The sequence below is a fragment of the Hippocampus comes genome, unplaced genomic scaffold (assembly GCF_001891065.2).
Source record: "Hippocampus comes isolate QL1 unplaced genomic scaffold, H_comes_QL1_v1.1 scaffold7, whole genome shotgun sequence".
NCBI lineage: Eukaryota > Metazoa > Chordata > Actinopteri > Syngnathiformes > Syngnathidae > Hippocampus > Hippocampus comes.
Window position 1 is genome coordinate 750,112 of NW_017842060.1, and position 15,399 is coordinate 765,510.

At 44.6% G+C, this 15,399-nt stretch overlaps 1 protein-coding gene across 1 annotated transcript in view; it reads right to left on the reverse strand.

Moving 5' to 3' along the window:
• Nucleotides 1-15,393, reverse strand: part of cacng2b (calcium channel, voltage-dependent, gamma subunit 2b) — a 24,264-nt gene extending 8,871 nt beyond the window's left edge. The window contains exons 1-2 of the mRNA XM_019862297.1: nucleotides 15,049-15,393; nucleotides 2,958-3,041 (exon numbers count right to left, since the gene is read on the reverse strand). Coding sequence (XP_019717856.1) covers nucleotides 2,958-3,041; nucleotides 15,049-15,259 — 295 coding nt within the window. The 5' untranslated portion in view covers nucleotides 15,260-15,393. The remainder of the gene's footprint in view (nucleotides 1-2,957; nucleotides 3,042-15,048) is intronic.
• Between the last annotated feature and the right edge of the window lie 6 nt (nucleotides 15,394-15,399).

A 15,399-nucleotide genomic window follows, 5' to 3' on the forward strand; every position in this document is an offset into this window, starting at 1 on the left:
GGGCGTTGCAACTGCCGGAGGGGGTGAGCTATGTTTCTCCCTCAGTGCTCATAGAAAGGCAGGCTTCTCTCGCTTACATAATATCCACATGTACACATCCGACCAGGCCAGGAAAGTGTGTGTGTGTGTGTCTGTGTGTGGGGGGGGGGCCTTGTTAGCCACTTGGAGCGGCTGAAGGATGATGATTATGATGATGGAGATGATGTGATGACAACGCTCCGGGAAGGGAGGAATCCAAATTAAAGGATGACCGCATGATACGAGTGGTCATCCGGCATTGTTTCTCAAGACGATTTGATCACCTATTTGCGGCGATGACATTAAAGGGAGACGGCCGTCTGTACGTTTCTCCTCACGAGGCTTGCGGGCATGCTGGAGCCGATTTTTGGTCAGTCGGTGTGGTACACTCTCAACCGGTTGCCAGCCCATAGCAGGGCACGCATCGACAAACAACCATTTGCGCTCAAAATCGCACCGAGGGCCGATTTTGAGCATTCGATAAACCTACCGTGCATGTTTGTGCGATGTGGGAGGAAATTGGAGTATCCGGAGAAAAGCCACGCAGGCACGGGGACAACACGCCAACTCCACATCGATAAGCCGCAGCCTGGATTTGAACCTGTGACTTCCGCACTGTGAGGAAGACGTGCTGACCAGTTGGTCACCGTGCGGTTTTAAAAGGAAACATATCATCATATGATCAAGTGGGCTTGCGTTTTGAAAAAGAAATTGCGTGTGGGTGAATTTGATATTGGCACTCACTTATAATTGCCATGTTAAAAAACAATTTCAAAAAAGATGGAACCGGAAAAAAGAAGCACCAACCCCCTGCCTTGTTTTGTGGTAAACACTTTGGCCTACTACGCTACTGTATTTAAATGTTGTCCATAACAGCCGGAGAGGTTTTTTTCAGGTGGTACGTCAAAACGTTGAGAACCACCGTTGTCAAGAATCATTGCGTGTGGCACACGCCTCATACGTGTCGTCAACTTTTCCATACATTCGAATGTGCTGCTCATCAGAAGCTAACGTCGCTAAGGCTCTGAACTCGCGCTACTCTGCTCCAACATTGCAGCTCTGCTTAGCTTTCGTCTTCGATTTGATCGTGGTTCCACGCGCGTGAAAATTGCGGATCTTCCTCCAGCCTGGCTTGCGAGTCACGGCCGGACTGATTTGGTGTCAATGAGCCCATTTCACATGTTTTGCTATACTAATACAAGTAAAAGACAGAAATGTAGCACAGATGGCACTGGGCGAGCATGACAACGGCAAAGGAAAGATAATAATGCTGACTTTTGTGTTCACTTTTAGGGTGAAGCTCCAGCTATGTAGCAGTCAGGACGGCTGTCACACTCTTCTCGCCGTTTCCCTACAGCATTTCCAGTGCATCTGCTTCTGCTCAATGTAGGTCAGCGGACACCAGATGCACTCGCTTGACACACGAGGTGACCAAAGACGTGAAAACAGAACCTCGAAGGTCGAGCGCAATGGGGGCCTCGAATGCCGGTTACTTTCGATTCGTTGCTAAACTGACCATACATGAAGATATGTCCTGAAACTGACCGATAGGTTGGTAAATGATGATATGGGAAGATACTAAAATAACAAAAGTTATGTTGCTGAAAATGACCATGGATTCAAATATGTACCTAAAATGATCACATTTGAAGTTATGTTTGGTCAAAATAACAATAACGGAAGACAGGTTGCAAAAGTGACAATGTGGGACAATATTGGTCGAAAATGGTGAAGTGGGAAGACACTGTATGTTGCCAAACCAGGCTCTGGGAATATATGTTCTAAAATGCGGGGAGATACGTTCCTAAAATGAAGATCTCGGCAGAGATATTGCTAAAATGATGATGCGGGAAGATAATGTTGCCAGAGTGACACGACGGAAACATGTGTTGCAAAACGACGATACAAGAAGATATTCAAAGGAAGAATATTCGCAAGAAAAACGTCACAAATGAAACCCCATGTCTCGGTTCACAATCTCAGAGCAGCTCTCCAGCTGGCTCTGCAATGTAAACCGTTACAGGTTCCGGGGCAACTGAGATGTCGTCAAACGGCTCATACTGGATGTCGATGGTTCACGAACACAGCTTGCGATGTCCCTTACGAGAGACTTAAGCCATCATAACCGAATTGCAAAGTGGCTGTAGATCCAAAGATAGGTTCATAAAATTCGGATCTCATACTGTCATTTCTGATTTCTAGCAAACGAGGGGGATCACCCGCGCGGTTGTCCGCGCCAAATATCCCGCTCATGCCCGTCACTCCGTTTATCCACCCGGCCGCTCGCCCGCCGAGGACCAGCTGTCGGGCCTCGACGGGGATGTACAAACAGATGGGCAGGGAGGACACCAGGGAGGACGAGATGAGGTTTGACCCACATAACGCAGCCGCTTGGCAGTATTTATAGACCAAAGTGTCCTAATTGGCGGGCCGCTGGGAGACGGCGACAGCCTCGCTACCCTTCTCCTTGCCCTTCACCTCCCCAAACGTTACCCTCCTGTCACGCGGTCCTCCTCCTTGCTGCCCTTTTGTGGGCAGGCACTGCCTGACTCGTCTGCACGAGAGTGGTCATTGTTGAGGGGTTTAAACTCACCTTCGAGTTGCTTAAAAGTTGAGGAGAAAAAAAAACATCTCAAAAGGTCTGTTGACTTTTGCCAACGTCCAACACAACGTGGGAAGGTAACATTGGGCAAATTTTAGTTCAGTTTGTCACCTTTGGACATCATCTTTTATACATGTCATGATCCGATAATGACGATACCGGATGATATCGTGTGGTTGTAAAATTTCCCCAGTGTGGGACAAATAAAGGATATATCTAAATGATGATACGTAAAAATGTAAACCGTATTTTTCGGACCAGTAGGCACACGTAAAACATTTTCCTTTTGTCTGAAAATGTATGAAAGTAGACCCGTACTGATAACGATTGGACTTACGTAGGAAGTACTCTGAAGCGTCGGCCTCATAGTCGGCATCCTCCGGGAAGTGATCTATCTGCTTGCACATGCCTTTGAAGGAACCTAGCAGACACAAAAAGGAATTATAATTGAGCCTTTCAAATAAAGAATCAAGGAAACAGTGTGTAAACAGACGCCGTATCTCGCATTGGTATCATCGCTTCAAGGTGTGGGGATAAAAGTTCGTCACATTGCTCTTCAACCCGCACCATGAGCCCACAGACGTGTGTTCATTTTCGTGCTAATCCCGCAGGCGCTTCGAAAGACATAATTCATTATTAAATAAGAATTAGGACAAACACGACATACCTTCGGAGCAGAGCAAGAGTGTGAATTAAAGTAGCCAGGAATTTTATAATTCCTTCCTAAACAGAGCCCTTAACTAACCTTGATTGGCGGTTGACTTGTACCATAACGTTGTTTCAATGCGTGAGGATAGTTTGCTAACACATGATACTTAAAGATAGGTTACTAAAATGCCGATACGTAACTAACATGAAACAAAATGCAAATATACGTTCAATGTGTGGGAAGATACAAAATGATGAAACAGGAAGAAATATTAAAATTATGATACGGATCGTGCTGAAATGACCATTCAGAAAGATATGTTGCTAAAATCATGATGCTACAGCAAGATATTGTATTGAAATTATAACATGGCGAGATACCGGCCTTATTCTAAACTAGAAGGTGCTCATGGAGGCTGCCGACACCAGTCCCCGATACTTAAGACAAAATAAAAAAATCTGGCATTGAGTCCTGCTCAACCGGAGTATGCTGCGGCCATAAGTTTGATACCCCGGCGAATCATCATCTCTATCAGAAAGAAAGATTCAAATGTTTGAGTCATTGTATTAAATTAAATTTCAGATATCAAACATAGTAGCGCGATGGGAACTGGGCATGTATTCAAAGAGTCGAATAGTCTTTTGCTGGTATCGTTCTGTAAAAAAGTGGTATCACACATCCTTAAATGTCATCCTGAAATGACAATATGACATATGGATATGTTGCTAAAATGGCAATAAATCTCCATGTTTCTGAAAAGGGCCCTTAACTAGCAGTCAGTGAGTATCTAATATTGTGTCCTGTGAAAGGGTGTCCGGACTACACTTCCTGTCTCATTTTGTCACGAATACTACAAAGGAAGTCCAGAAATAACATGAGATAAAAAGACTTCTTTCACGGCTGAGGATGACGGAGCCACAAAGCCGAGTCATCTATTTTCAAGCATGACATCATATCGTTTTTTTTTGGTGTTTTATTTTTTATTTTTTTAAGACGGAAATCTCCTGCTGAGCTCTTGAAGTGATGTCAATGTGAATTAAGAGAATCCTGTTGATTTTCAACAGCATCTTTGAACTGTGCTTAGCATGTCCCTCTCGTTGTCTTGAGCTGAAGTAAAACCATGCTGCTAAAATGACGATCGGGAAATAGTGTATGTGCGGTTGAACGTTAATATTTAGGTTAAGAAAATATGAAAAGTTGTGTTGCAAAAACATCAAACCGTCTATCCATTATCTGAACCGCTTTATCTTCACGAGGGTCGCGGGGGGGGGGTGCCGGAGCCTATCCCAGCCGTCTTCGGGCAGTAGGCGGGTCACACCCTCAACCGGTGGCCAGCCAATTGCAGGCCACACAGAGACAAACTGCCATTCACGCACACACTCACACCTCGGGACAATCCAGAGTGTTCCATTAGCCTCTGTGCCATGCATGTTTTTTGCGATGTGAGACGAAACCAAAAGTACCTGGAGAAAACCCAGGCGGGCACGGACATGAACAAACTCCACACAGGACGGCTGGGCGCCGGAATTGAACCCTGCACCTCTCCGCTGCGCGACAAACGTGGTCACCAAGTCGACCGCCGTGTCGCACGATACGACGTAAACGTGAAGACGTGTTCAAATGAAGATGCGTTATTTGCGAAAAGGATGAAACAGGAAATGACAATACCGGGACACACATTGCTTAAATGTCCAATTTAGGTTGTAAAAATGATAATACGTCACGTTCCTAAAAAGGTCATACATAAAGTTATTGTATGGTACGGTATAATGCTAATATAACAACATGCTACTATATGCTAGGCTGTTTTAATGCCAATGCTTGAAGACAGCGTGCTAGAACAACAACATGTGAAAAGCAGTATCGTGAAAAATGCCGATGCACGTTGTGCTTTCAGCTGCGATAATTGTTCAAGGAGGACGCCCGCCGCCGTGCGACATTAATGCATCTTTAACAGCGCGGTGGGGGTCAGCCAACTCGCTGCCCCTCCATTGGCTCGGGTCACCGAGGTCTCATTGCATTGGTGTAAATCATTGAGGGGGTTTGGAGGGGGGGCTCAAAGGATTAAGTGGAAGATGGAGACGTCCTGATGGGCCTCGCGATAATAGCACGTGCTCCATGTTTAATGGCATGTGTATTATTTAATGGCGCACCAATACGGTGATGATCGTCATGCGACTCTGCGCTGACACCGGAGGTAGAGGGTGGCCGCGCACTTCGATGCGCCGCACAGCCAAGCGCTTCGCATATATCTTTAGGTATTGTCTTTTTTTTTTTATATCTTTAGGTATTGTCTTTTTTTTTTACATTTCCACGTCATCATTTTACCAACATCTTTCCGTATCGTCACTTTCCCATCATATTTTCTTCTTTTGTTATCATAGCACGGTGTCTTAATGTCATCATCGAACCAAAATATCTTCCAGTATCATCATTTGACAAACGTGTCTGGACGTCTTTTGTATCGTTGTTTCAACGACTTCCAATTTTGTCTTACCGTATCATCTTATGACCAAATTCCTTTGTTAGTTTACGGATATAACTGTATGTTTTTGCAATGTATCTTCACATAGCATCTCCCTTATCGCCATTTTTGCAAAATGCCTTTTTCAAAATATCTTTCACTCTTGCCGTCATTTTAGCAACCTATTTTCACATTTCATCATTTAAGCAAGAATTTTTCCCCCCGTTATTTTTACCACATTTTCCAGTGTTTTCATTTGAATGACTTGATTTCCTGTATCATTTTTAGCAAAATATCATCCTGTATCATCATTTCACCACCATATCATTTCCCATAAATGACAATAGGTAAAGGTATGTTGGTACAATGAAGTCACATGAAGACACCGTTTGCGAAAGGATGAGATGAAACGATTCGTTGCCCAAATGCCGAAAAGTGAAGATATCCACATTCCTGAATAATACACAAGCCAGGAGCGCAATGACACGTTTCCATAAAAAGCACAGCATGGTCTGTGTATGCATTTCACACCTCAGGAGGCGGCTAAGTTGTCGCTACGTTCCCGTCCCGCGTCGGACATGTCGCCCACATGAACGCCTCGTGTCGCCTCTGAATTCTTTATACAAAGTGGCCTTTTGTGGCTCGCCGCGGTGGGAAAACACAGCAATGCTTTTTTTTCCCATTTCCCTCTGCCAGCCTTTCAAAAGTAGGTCTGGTACTCGTGTCTCCACTCCACTAAAACGCTTTGTGGCCGACACGGCAACCTTGCCGCAAGTGATTTTGATTTCTTTTTTTCCGTCCAAAGGTGTTTTGAAGGGGTACTTTGCCAAAGCACAAATATGAACATGGATTGGAAAGTAAATGACATTTTGCCTCAAAACTACAAATAGGTCACTTTTCTTGCAATTGCAGCCTCACTTTTTTTTTTTTGCACAAAATCTCACTCAACTATCATGAAACCAGGCTTGCTCTTTCATAAATAGCACCAAATGGTGTCAACTACCACAAGAGACTGTAATTTCATGGCACAGGTGCATTTCCACGGAAGATAGAAGCACAGATTAACAGAGAATGACACTTTATGGGCCGGGTGTTAAAGAATTTTATCGGTTGGGCAGCGCTGGCGCATCATTTTTCGTGTCCGACTTGGTCAGGCTGCTTCACCTTCGCTTCGTTTAGTCCAAATTTCTCAAACGTCGTTTGGCTTGATGGCGGTCGGCAGATGATCGCTTTTATCGCACTCGTCAATGCATGACATCGCATCACACTTGATGTGTACGTTGCTTTAATGGTTCTCTGCTGTATTTATGCCTTTTTCAAGCCTCCGGCCGACAAAAAGCTTTGACATTGGCTCTTGAAACGGGGAAGGTGAAGCGGCCGCAGGACATTTAAAGTGAATTTAATGGTGGTAGGAGACCGCTGCTGAGCTCAGATGAGTGAACAAAATAAATGTGGAGATGAACTAGATGATAAAAGGCAACAAAAGTACAAGAATGGAAATGGTTGGCAATGAAAATAATTTCGTTGAACTTGCCTTCAGGGTTAAGAATGAAATACAAGTATGGCCGGAGATCATAACCCCAAATATTAAATCCTAATTCTTAATCTGACCCCAACCACAAACTCGAACCTTAATCACAACTTCAAACCCAAACAGCAACGTAACCACAAATCCTAACCCTAAAGCTAACCACTATCCCGAAAATCTAAATCGCCTTGAACTTGAACTCCAACCCAAACTCGTCCCCCTCATGCCGAACCGTGAATCCTAACTGCAACCTCTAACCCTTAACCCCGTGCCCCTAACCCAGGGTGTGGTTTTGATGGAGAAGTAGAGCTTCATGTCAAATGCATAGCCATGAATATTAAAATCATTCTATATGTCAATACGTAAATGTTCATTGTAGATCTGGCCACGGAGAAGTACACGAATGAATGAAAGAATGGGGCCTCACGACAGAGCCCTGGGAAACGCCGGTGAAGTCCGACGTTGCAGTTGAATGGGTCAGAATGCGGTGAAGTGGCTTCAATGTAGTTTTTCCAAAACTACAGCATGGAAAAAGTAACTTGTCGACTTTAGACACCGCCAGCTCAACAGGGGAACAATTTGGCACATTGTTGTTAAGGCTTAAACGACAAAAGGTTGACAAAATAATGACCTGTGAATACTTTCCAGTTCCATTTCTTTTTCCAACACGCTTGCCACAGGGCCGTTAAAATTGGACATGAATGTTTTCTTTTGGATCGTAAAAATATTTGGCAACGCAGCGCTGTGTATTTTTTTTGTGTTTGTTTGTTTGTTTGTTTGTATTTTTGTTTGTTTTTTCATGCCCAAGCTCTTTTATGACACAGTGAATCCAAAGTCATCTTAACGTGATCTTGACGGCCTTAATTTGTCCATCGACTTACTTGAGCTTGAATTGATGGCTGGGAATTAAACGGAGGGCCACTTTTATTGTCTGCCGAGCTCCGGCGCAGGGAAAAGACGGTGTAACGCTGACTCAGCGGTTCAATTTTGTGTCCTAGTGACTTCCTCAAGTTCGAAAATAAAAGTTCACAGTCAAGGACAAAAATGGTCGCCCGCCCCCTGAGTTGCTGTAAAAATACATGAATCATTTTCCTATTTCAAAAAAGTCACGCTTTTCAAAAATACTTCCACCTGAACTACACGTCTAAAATATGAATTATTTGAGAGATTTTAACCTTAAATTGTGGAACTTAACGTCTCAGCCTGTGGACTAAAAAAAAAATATAATTTTAAAGATACAAAATGTCCCTGGGAGGTTCTTACGGTCCAAGCTGCAATGCAAGTCACATGACCATGCTGAGCTCTCTGTAGTAGTGGAGAGCGTGTCAAACTACACTGCACACATCACAAATGAGTGTGTGTGTGTGTGTGTGTGTGCGTGTGTGTGTGTGTGTGTGCCTCTGCATTACCACCTCCCCCGCCCCATCCAGGTGTGTGTGTCCTTGCGTGTGCGCCGTCAGCCATGTTTGACAGGTTCGGCCGCCACGAAAACGCCGGGAGGTTCGTCCTTGTTTGTGTGTGTGTGTGTGTGTAAGGAACGCAGTCGGGCCGTACAAGTGTGAGTGAAGGGAGGTCTGGGTTGGAGGGGGGGAGAGAGCTGGAAGGGGGGGAGGCGGCTATGAGTCATCCACTGCATGGGCCTCTGGCTCATTGCGCTGCCTCACTTGCTCGCTCCATAGCAACGGCTGTTCAAAGGCTCATATAGGTCCATAGCAACCGGCTCTGATAGCGTCGTGGCCTATAAACACGGGTAGAGTGCCACACATGTAAAAGTGGTCTTTCTGCTACTATGGGGGGCAACATCAGTGACTTGAATGGACCCTCTTAGGTTACTCTGATGATGCCGGGATATGTGACGCCAACATCATGCGACTCTTTAGCCATTTTGTGGGACTTGAGTTACTCGCATAACCAAATTTTGCAGCTGCGGGCATCCTGGTTTGCTAGCGGCCGTGGCAGTTTAGGAGATAATCCAGACCTCACAGCCAGTTTGATGAAGCGACATGAAATTTGGTAGACATGTCTATCATGGAAAAAAAAAAACCCACACACACAAAACAGCCCCAAGACCCTGTGCCTGAAAAAACAGTTGAATCAGTCATTTTTGTTTTAAGAGGCTATTTTAGGGCAACCTTACAGCAACAGCAATTTTTTAATTAAATTCATCCCTTCAAATGATATTTAAGGGTTAAGATTACGTTTATCATGAGCAGACCTGCAAAAAAGTATCAAGAAGAGCCATGCGAGAGAAAGAGAGAGAGGGAGAGAGAGAGAGAGAGAGAGATGCCATGATGACACCTTCACAAGATGTTAGTCACTGTTAGCGCTCTTGTTTGTTGGATGACTAATAACTGTTGTCATGGTGATTGTGATGGCGCCCCCGCCGGTCCCTCCTGGTATCATCATTCAATAATGAAGACGATGAATTGTTAACATTATCACTATTAGTCGTCGTATGAGTATTATTATGCACTATTGTGTTTGTCTCAATTGGAAACTCATTTGACCACTGTTAATGGAGTAACCATGGCAACCATGACACCAGGAAGCACTGGATTGGCTCATGATTAACCCCTTCCTTTCACACAGAAGTCCTAAAAAAAATTCGAATGTTTATTTTTTTTTAATCATCACAAGCTGTGACTTTTTTTCTTTCAAAAAACCCCAAAACAGATGGTATTTATTTGAAAAGTGTTGTGTATTGACATTTATGATGGACCCAGCGATTGATTGTTACGAATCTGTGTATTTATTCATTTTTAAAAAATGATAACCATCAGTCATGAAAAAAAATTTATTTCAGGTGTGTTGTTGATTTGTTCACTCGGACAACAGCGAACCTGACGTGAAATAATAACACCATCTACAAAGTGCGGTCTGTTTTTTTTTCCTCTTTTTTTTAAATCACCAACTGTCATTTTCTCATGGGAAAAACCGGGCTGTTGATTGGAGGTGTGGCATTTGTTCATGTGGTCAATGACAAAACTAGTGTAGGTGTGAGTGAGTGTGTGTGTGTGTGTGTGTGTGTGTGCGTGTGTGTGTGTGTGTGTGTGTGTGTGTGTGTGTGTGTGTGTGTGTTTTGTCCTCCCTACTGAACACATCATTGGCAATCAATGGGCTAATGTCTCCGATAACGCGCGCATACACACACACACACACACACACACACACACACACACACACACACTTGTACCTCATATAGCTTACATTGTTCCCTCGTCAGTAGGACGGCGTGCAACTACTCATGTACTACATCTTTAGTGGAAGGCGTGGGAACAGCACAGCGACTCACAATATGATGATATTGTGGTATTTTTGCGATGATATCACCAGTATCACGATACCTGCTTCAATTTTGACAATTGACATATCGGGAGGTAACCGTACACTTTGGAGAGTCGATACCACTTTTTTTTTAGAATAATACCAGTCCGAGTATTTACCTTTGAGGATTCACTGATACTGAGTCCTGATACGGTTCATACTCCTGATACTTGGTATTTCGAATAACACAGCGACGGATACATTTGAACAAAGAGCGATCCTTCTTTCTGACGGCTGCGATGATTTGCCAATGTGTCAGACCGCTGCAGTGTAGCGCAGCGAGTATCGGTGGCTGGTATTGGCAGTCTACTTGATACCCGATACCCTGAAATGAGGCCTGTATTGGCGATACTTGGTCTTGGTACTTGCTCATCCCAACCATGTCTGACGCATCACAATATCTTGACTTGAGCGAGAAAGAGAAGCCATATTGAAATTTGATGCGGGTGGATTAATACCACATTGATAATGATATCACCGTATCGCTAGTTTGTCCCAGTCCTGATGATGACAGCGGTGTCGTGTGTTTATATCTCATTACCGACAACAGTGAGTGTGTCTGGGTAGATATACGCACACACGCCCGCGCAAACACACACACACACACACACACACATACAGGTCACGCCCATTGGCTGCGGGATGACGGCACAGGCGGCCTGTCAGCACCTTCCCGCCAAGCGTTAAAGAGGGCACGTGGAGGTGCCAGCAGAACACACGCACACACGCACACGCACACACACACACACACACACACACACACACACACACACACACACACTACACTGCCACATGAAGCAACAACAAGCATCAGGTGACATCACTGTGACGGCACATTCATGTGCTTACCTGGCTTCGTTTGAGGCCAAATGCGCCGTAGAATGCATCCATTTTGAGGTGTTTGTTTGCAGTCCGGTGTTTTTAGGTTCGAGTAGATGACAAACTTGGTGTTTATATTTCATACCTGTATTTTTGTAGCTTTTTTTGGTTGGGTTTTTTTTTTCCATCTCACGAGGGTTTTATTTGTGGTGCGGAATTCACCTGTGGGGGACGAACTGTACGTTTACATTCCAACATGTCTTTATTGAGTCATTACCTGTTCTGTTTTATGTTTTGCGTCACACCTCTATTTCATGGTTTCGTCACACCTCTATTTCGTCATGTGTTTCGGATTTTTTTTCCCGGGAAAAATAAACAATGGGTTTATTTGAGGTGCAGTGTTTGCATGTTCCAGTCAATGGCGAATCTCATGTTTGTATTTTGGCATTTCTGTAAATTTGTAGTTGTAACCTTTTTTTTTCCATGTCACAAAAAAAATTTGTGGTTTAATTTCGGGTGCCTCATCTATTTTTTTCCACTTGCAAGACTACCTCTACATTAAATTTCAGCATGCGTGTATTAAAAAAATAAAATTAACCTTCAGCATTTTTTTCTTTCATGCAAATAACAACACCGGCATTTCAGGAATCTTCCCAAGAACCAATCTTGGTACAGTGCAGTTGTCTTATGAAATCCTCCACGAATCTTGTTCAAAATGCCCATGGGCTGTCATCCCCTAAAAACCAGGAAGTAGCATCCTCTCCTTGAAACGTTGAAAAGTTTTTAGCTATTCTGATTGTTTCCTCCCTCCCCTCATGATTCAAAATGGTACAGTCCAGTCTCTAAATCCTCATCAATCAGGAAGTAGCTTGCTAACCAATCAGCGTCATTAGGTTGAAAATGGTACGGTCTGGTCTGTCATTATTCATAAATCAGGAAGTAGACTACTGACAAATGTGTTTTTTTAGGGAGGGGGGGGGCGGGTTCAGCTTTTTGTAAAATCATCGCGGCATCAAACGTGGTACAGTCATCGTATGTCGTCTTCCCGGATTTTCCTATTCCTGTAAATGGTCCCCAGCTATTTCTGAATGCCAATGGTAGATTCGAGCTGGTCTATTTGCCGCCGCATTAAAAAGCTGCTAAAAAAGAAAAAAAAAAGTATGCTTCAAATACATTGTGGTGTGTCTGCACAGCTTCAAAAGAGTTTAACCTTGTGAGGTTCACTGGCGTCAGATGTCCTCAGTAAGAAAAATGATGAACACACACGCACGCACACACACATGCTCCCATCTCATTCCCAGAAACATATCTGCTGTCACACACTCGGCGGCGGCGTGATGGAGATTAATAGCGGCACTTAGAGCCCGCTGAGCTCCACCTGTCACGGCCCGCCAGCCCTCCGGGCGCCTTTGGAACCAGACCGCGGCCCGGCGACGGATCCATCATGGACAAATCCGTCATGGGGAGCTCCGTCAGACTCCCGACAGCCCGATCGCCGACGCGGGACGGGCCGCAATGTCAATGACGAACACCTGTGAGTGAATTTTAACGTGTGAAGCTGAGCTCCTGCGGTTGTCTCTGGGGCTTACACGAACAGAGGTGGCGGTGCACCCGTGCAGGTCGACATTCGCAAATTTGCCTGTTTGCTAATTATTTTTGTCGTTAACTCATCCTGGAAAAACTCAACTCTGTGATGTTTTATTTACTTATTTATTCATTGGCTCAGGCCATAGCCTTGTCTAATACAAAAAAGTGCTTTGCTGACATCTTGTGGCATCTCTAGGTAATTGCAAAGTTTTTGGATAGGTACTCATGACTCAATCGAATATTTACAAGCCTTAGGTGCGTTGAGGATGAAATTGTCTTTGATGTTTACTTAAGCGTGTATGTGAGGTGGATTGAAGACTATTTTGTCTTTGATTTTTACATAAAAAAGGAGCACTAGTGAGTACATTGTCCATTATATTTACAAGTCCTAGGTGTGTGGAGGACTAAATTGTCTTGGTTGTGTACAAAATTCTAGAGGACTAAATGGTATTTCAGGTTTACAAAAATGTGAATGTTAAGTTTCTGTCAGATACGATGTTGTCTTTTATGTTCGAAAACGTGTATGTCCTGAAGACTACGCTGTCTTTGATGATTACGAAGAATGTCAAAAGTATTTGGACAACTGTCTTTAATGTTTGTCGAACATTTACGTGTTTTGAAGACTAAATTGTTGTTGATCTTCGAAAAATGAAAAGAAACAGTCGAGGAATGTTTTTCATGTTTAGAAAAGATTCAAAGAGGCTGAATGTGCCATTTTTAAGAGTCTTGCGCATGACTAGCGTGCCGCATTTGAAGAAAATGAAAGGAGCCGCTTTCAATGGCCATGATTGAAGTCGCCTGTGACCACTCCCACAGTGGCGCCGCCTTCACTCCTGCAGATCCCCCAGCCTGCTTTTGTCTGCCAAATTGCCTACTTCGGGCCAAACGCACTTCACACACCTGTCACCAAAAGGGGGCCCAGTTTCTTTAACGTTTACAAACCTATACAGGTGTGGTATTGAAGATTATAAATTTGCTTTTGATGTTTCCAAAAACGTGTCTGTCAGCCACTCTGAGGACTTTAAAGTTGGTCAGGAATTTTGCCTGCGTGTTAAAAGATAGCGCAGCCTGCCTGGAGGACGCTGCGCAGGGGGGTCCTCTCGTTTCTCTCTCTTCCTCAAAGAGCTCACCCCGGTTCTTCCCTCTTATCCCTCCGCAGAGTTCCTGGCGAGGATGTCACTTTTAAAACATTCCAGAAACATGCGCGGGGAGACAACATGCAGGGCAGAAAAAGCTGTGCCAGCAGGTTTCCTGTCCTTTTCATCACATGACCTCACATAGCCAATCAGAAGACGGACGACGTTGTGACAGCGGCTAACTGTTGACTGGCGGGAGTGGAAATTAAAGCCAAATCACGTAAAAATAACAATTCACGTCTTTGTTTGGATTTACATTAGAGCTACCCTCAATGGACACATCATTAGGTACACAATGTAATGACATCCAATGCAAAAACTTGAACATTAGCTGAACTGAAGTCCCAGTTGGCTTTGATATTTCTATCAGACGTGCGCAGACGGCAAGCATATCATTCAGACCCAATAAATCTTCTAAACTGTCTTTGATGTTTTCATATATGTCAGGCTCCCGGCGAGTCAGAATTTTGTTTCAGGTTTACGCAAAACGTGTTTGTTGTGTGCAACCAAGACCCTCAATCGTCTCGGCTGAGGAGCAAATTGTCTTCGATGCTCACTAAAAGTCATGCCGGGCACATCAAAAACCCCAGATTCTATAGTTAGGCCTGTGGAAGCTCCTCAACTGTGTTTGATGTTGAGAAAAACCTGTAGATTGGACACATCAAATCCCATCAAGTGTCTTTGATGTTATGCAAACTGCGTCCATGGAAGCCCTTCAATTGTTTTTGACCTTTACACGAATTCATGTTGGGCACATCACAAACCCCGAAGCGTCTTTGATGTGGCCCAAATTTGGACGTTGTTGCCCACAAACATCCGTCGTCAATCTTACCGAAGCTTTTGATGTTTTCAACTTAGGGTACGTCGGCCCCGCGACCGGGGCCTCGGGTGGAAGGAGCGCTGCGTTTTGGTTTGTCTCACCTTCCAGGCAGCAGGTCCTCCAGAGGCCCGAGTGCGTCATCACCTCCTCGTTCTTCTTGCTGGTCTCGTTCTCGTTGTTACTCTTGATCTTGCAGACGCCGCGCGAGTACAGCCAGTAGTCCGTTCCCACGGCGATGGTCATGAGGCTGAAGGCGGCGAAGGCCCCCACCGTGGTCAGCAGCATCTGAACCCCGCGGTCAAACACGCCCATGTTGCCGCATTCCACAAAGGGGGGGCCCCCTTTCCTCTTCACGTACAGGAAGTAAATATTTGTGAGTTTGCGTCGCCACGCCAGCTCGGAAAAGGGGGGGTGGGCGGCGGCAGCGGGCGGGCGGCGGTAGCGGGGGGCCG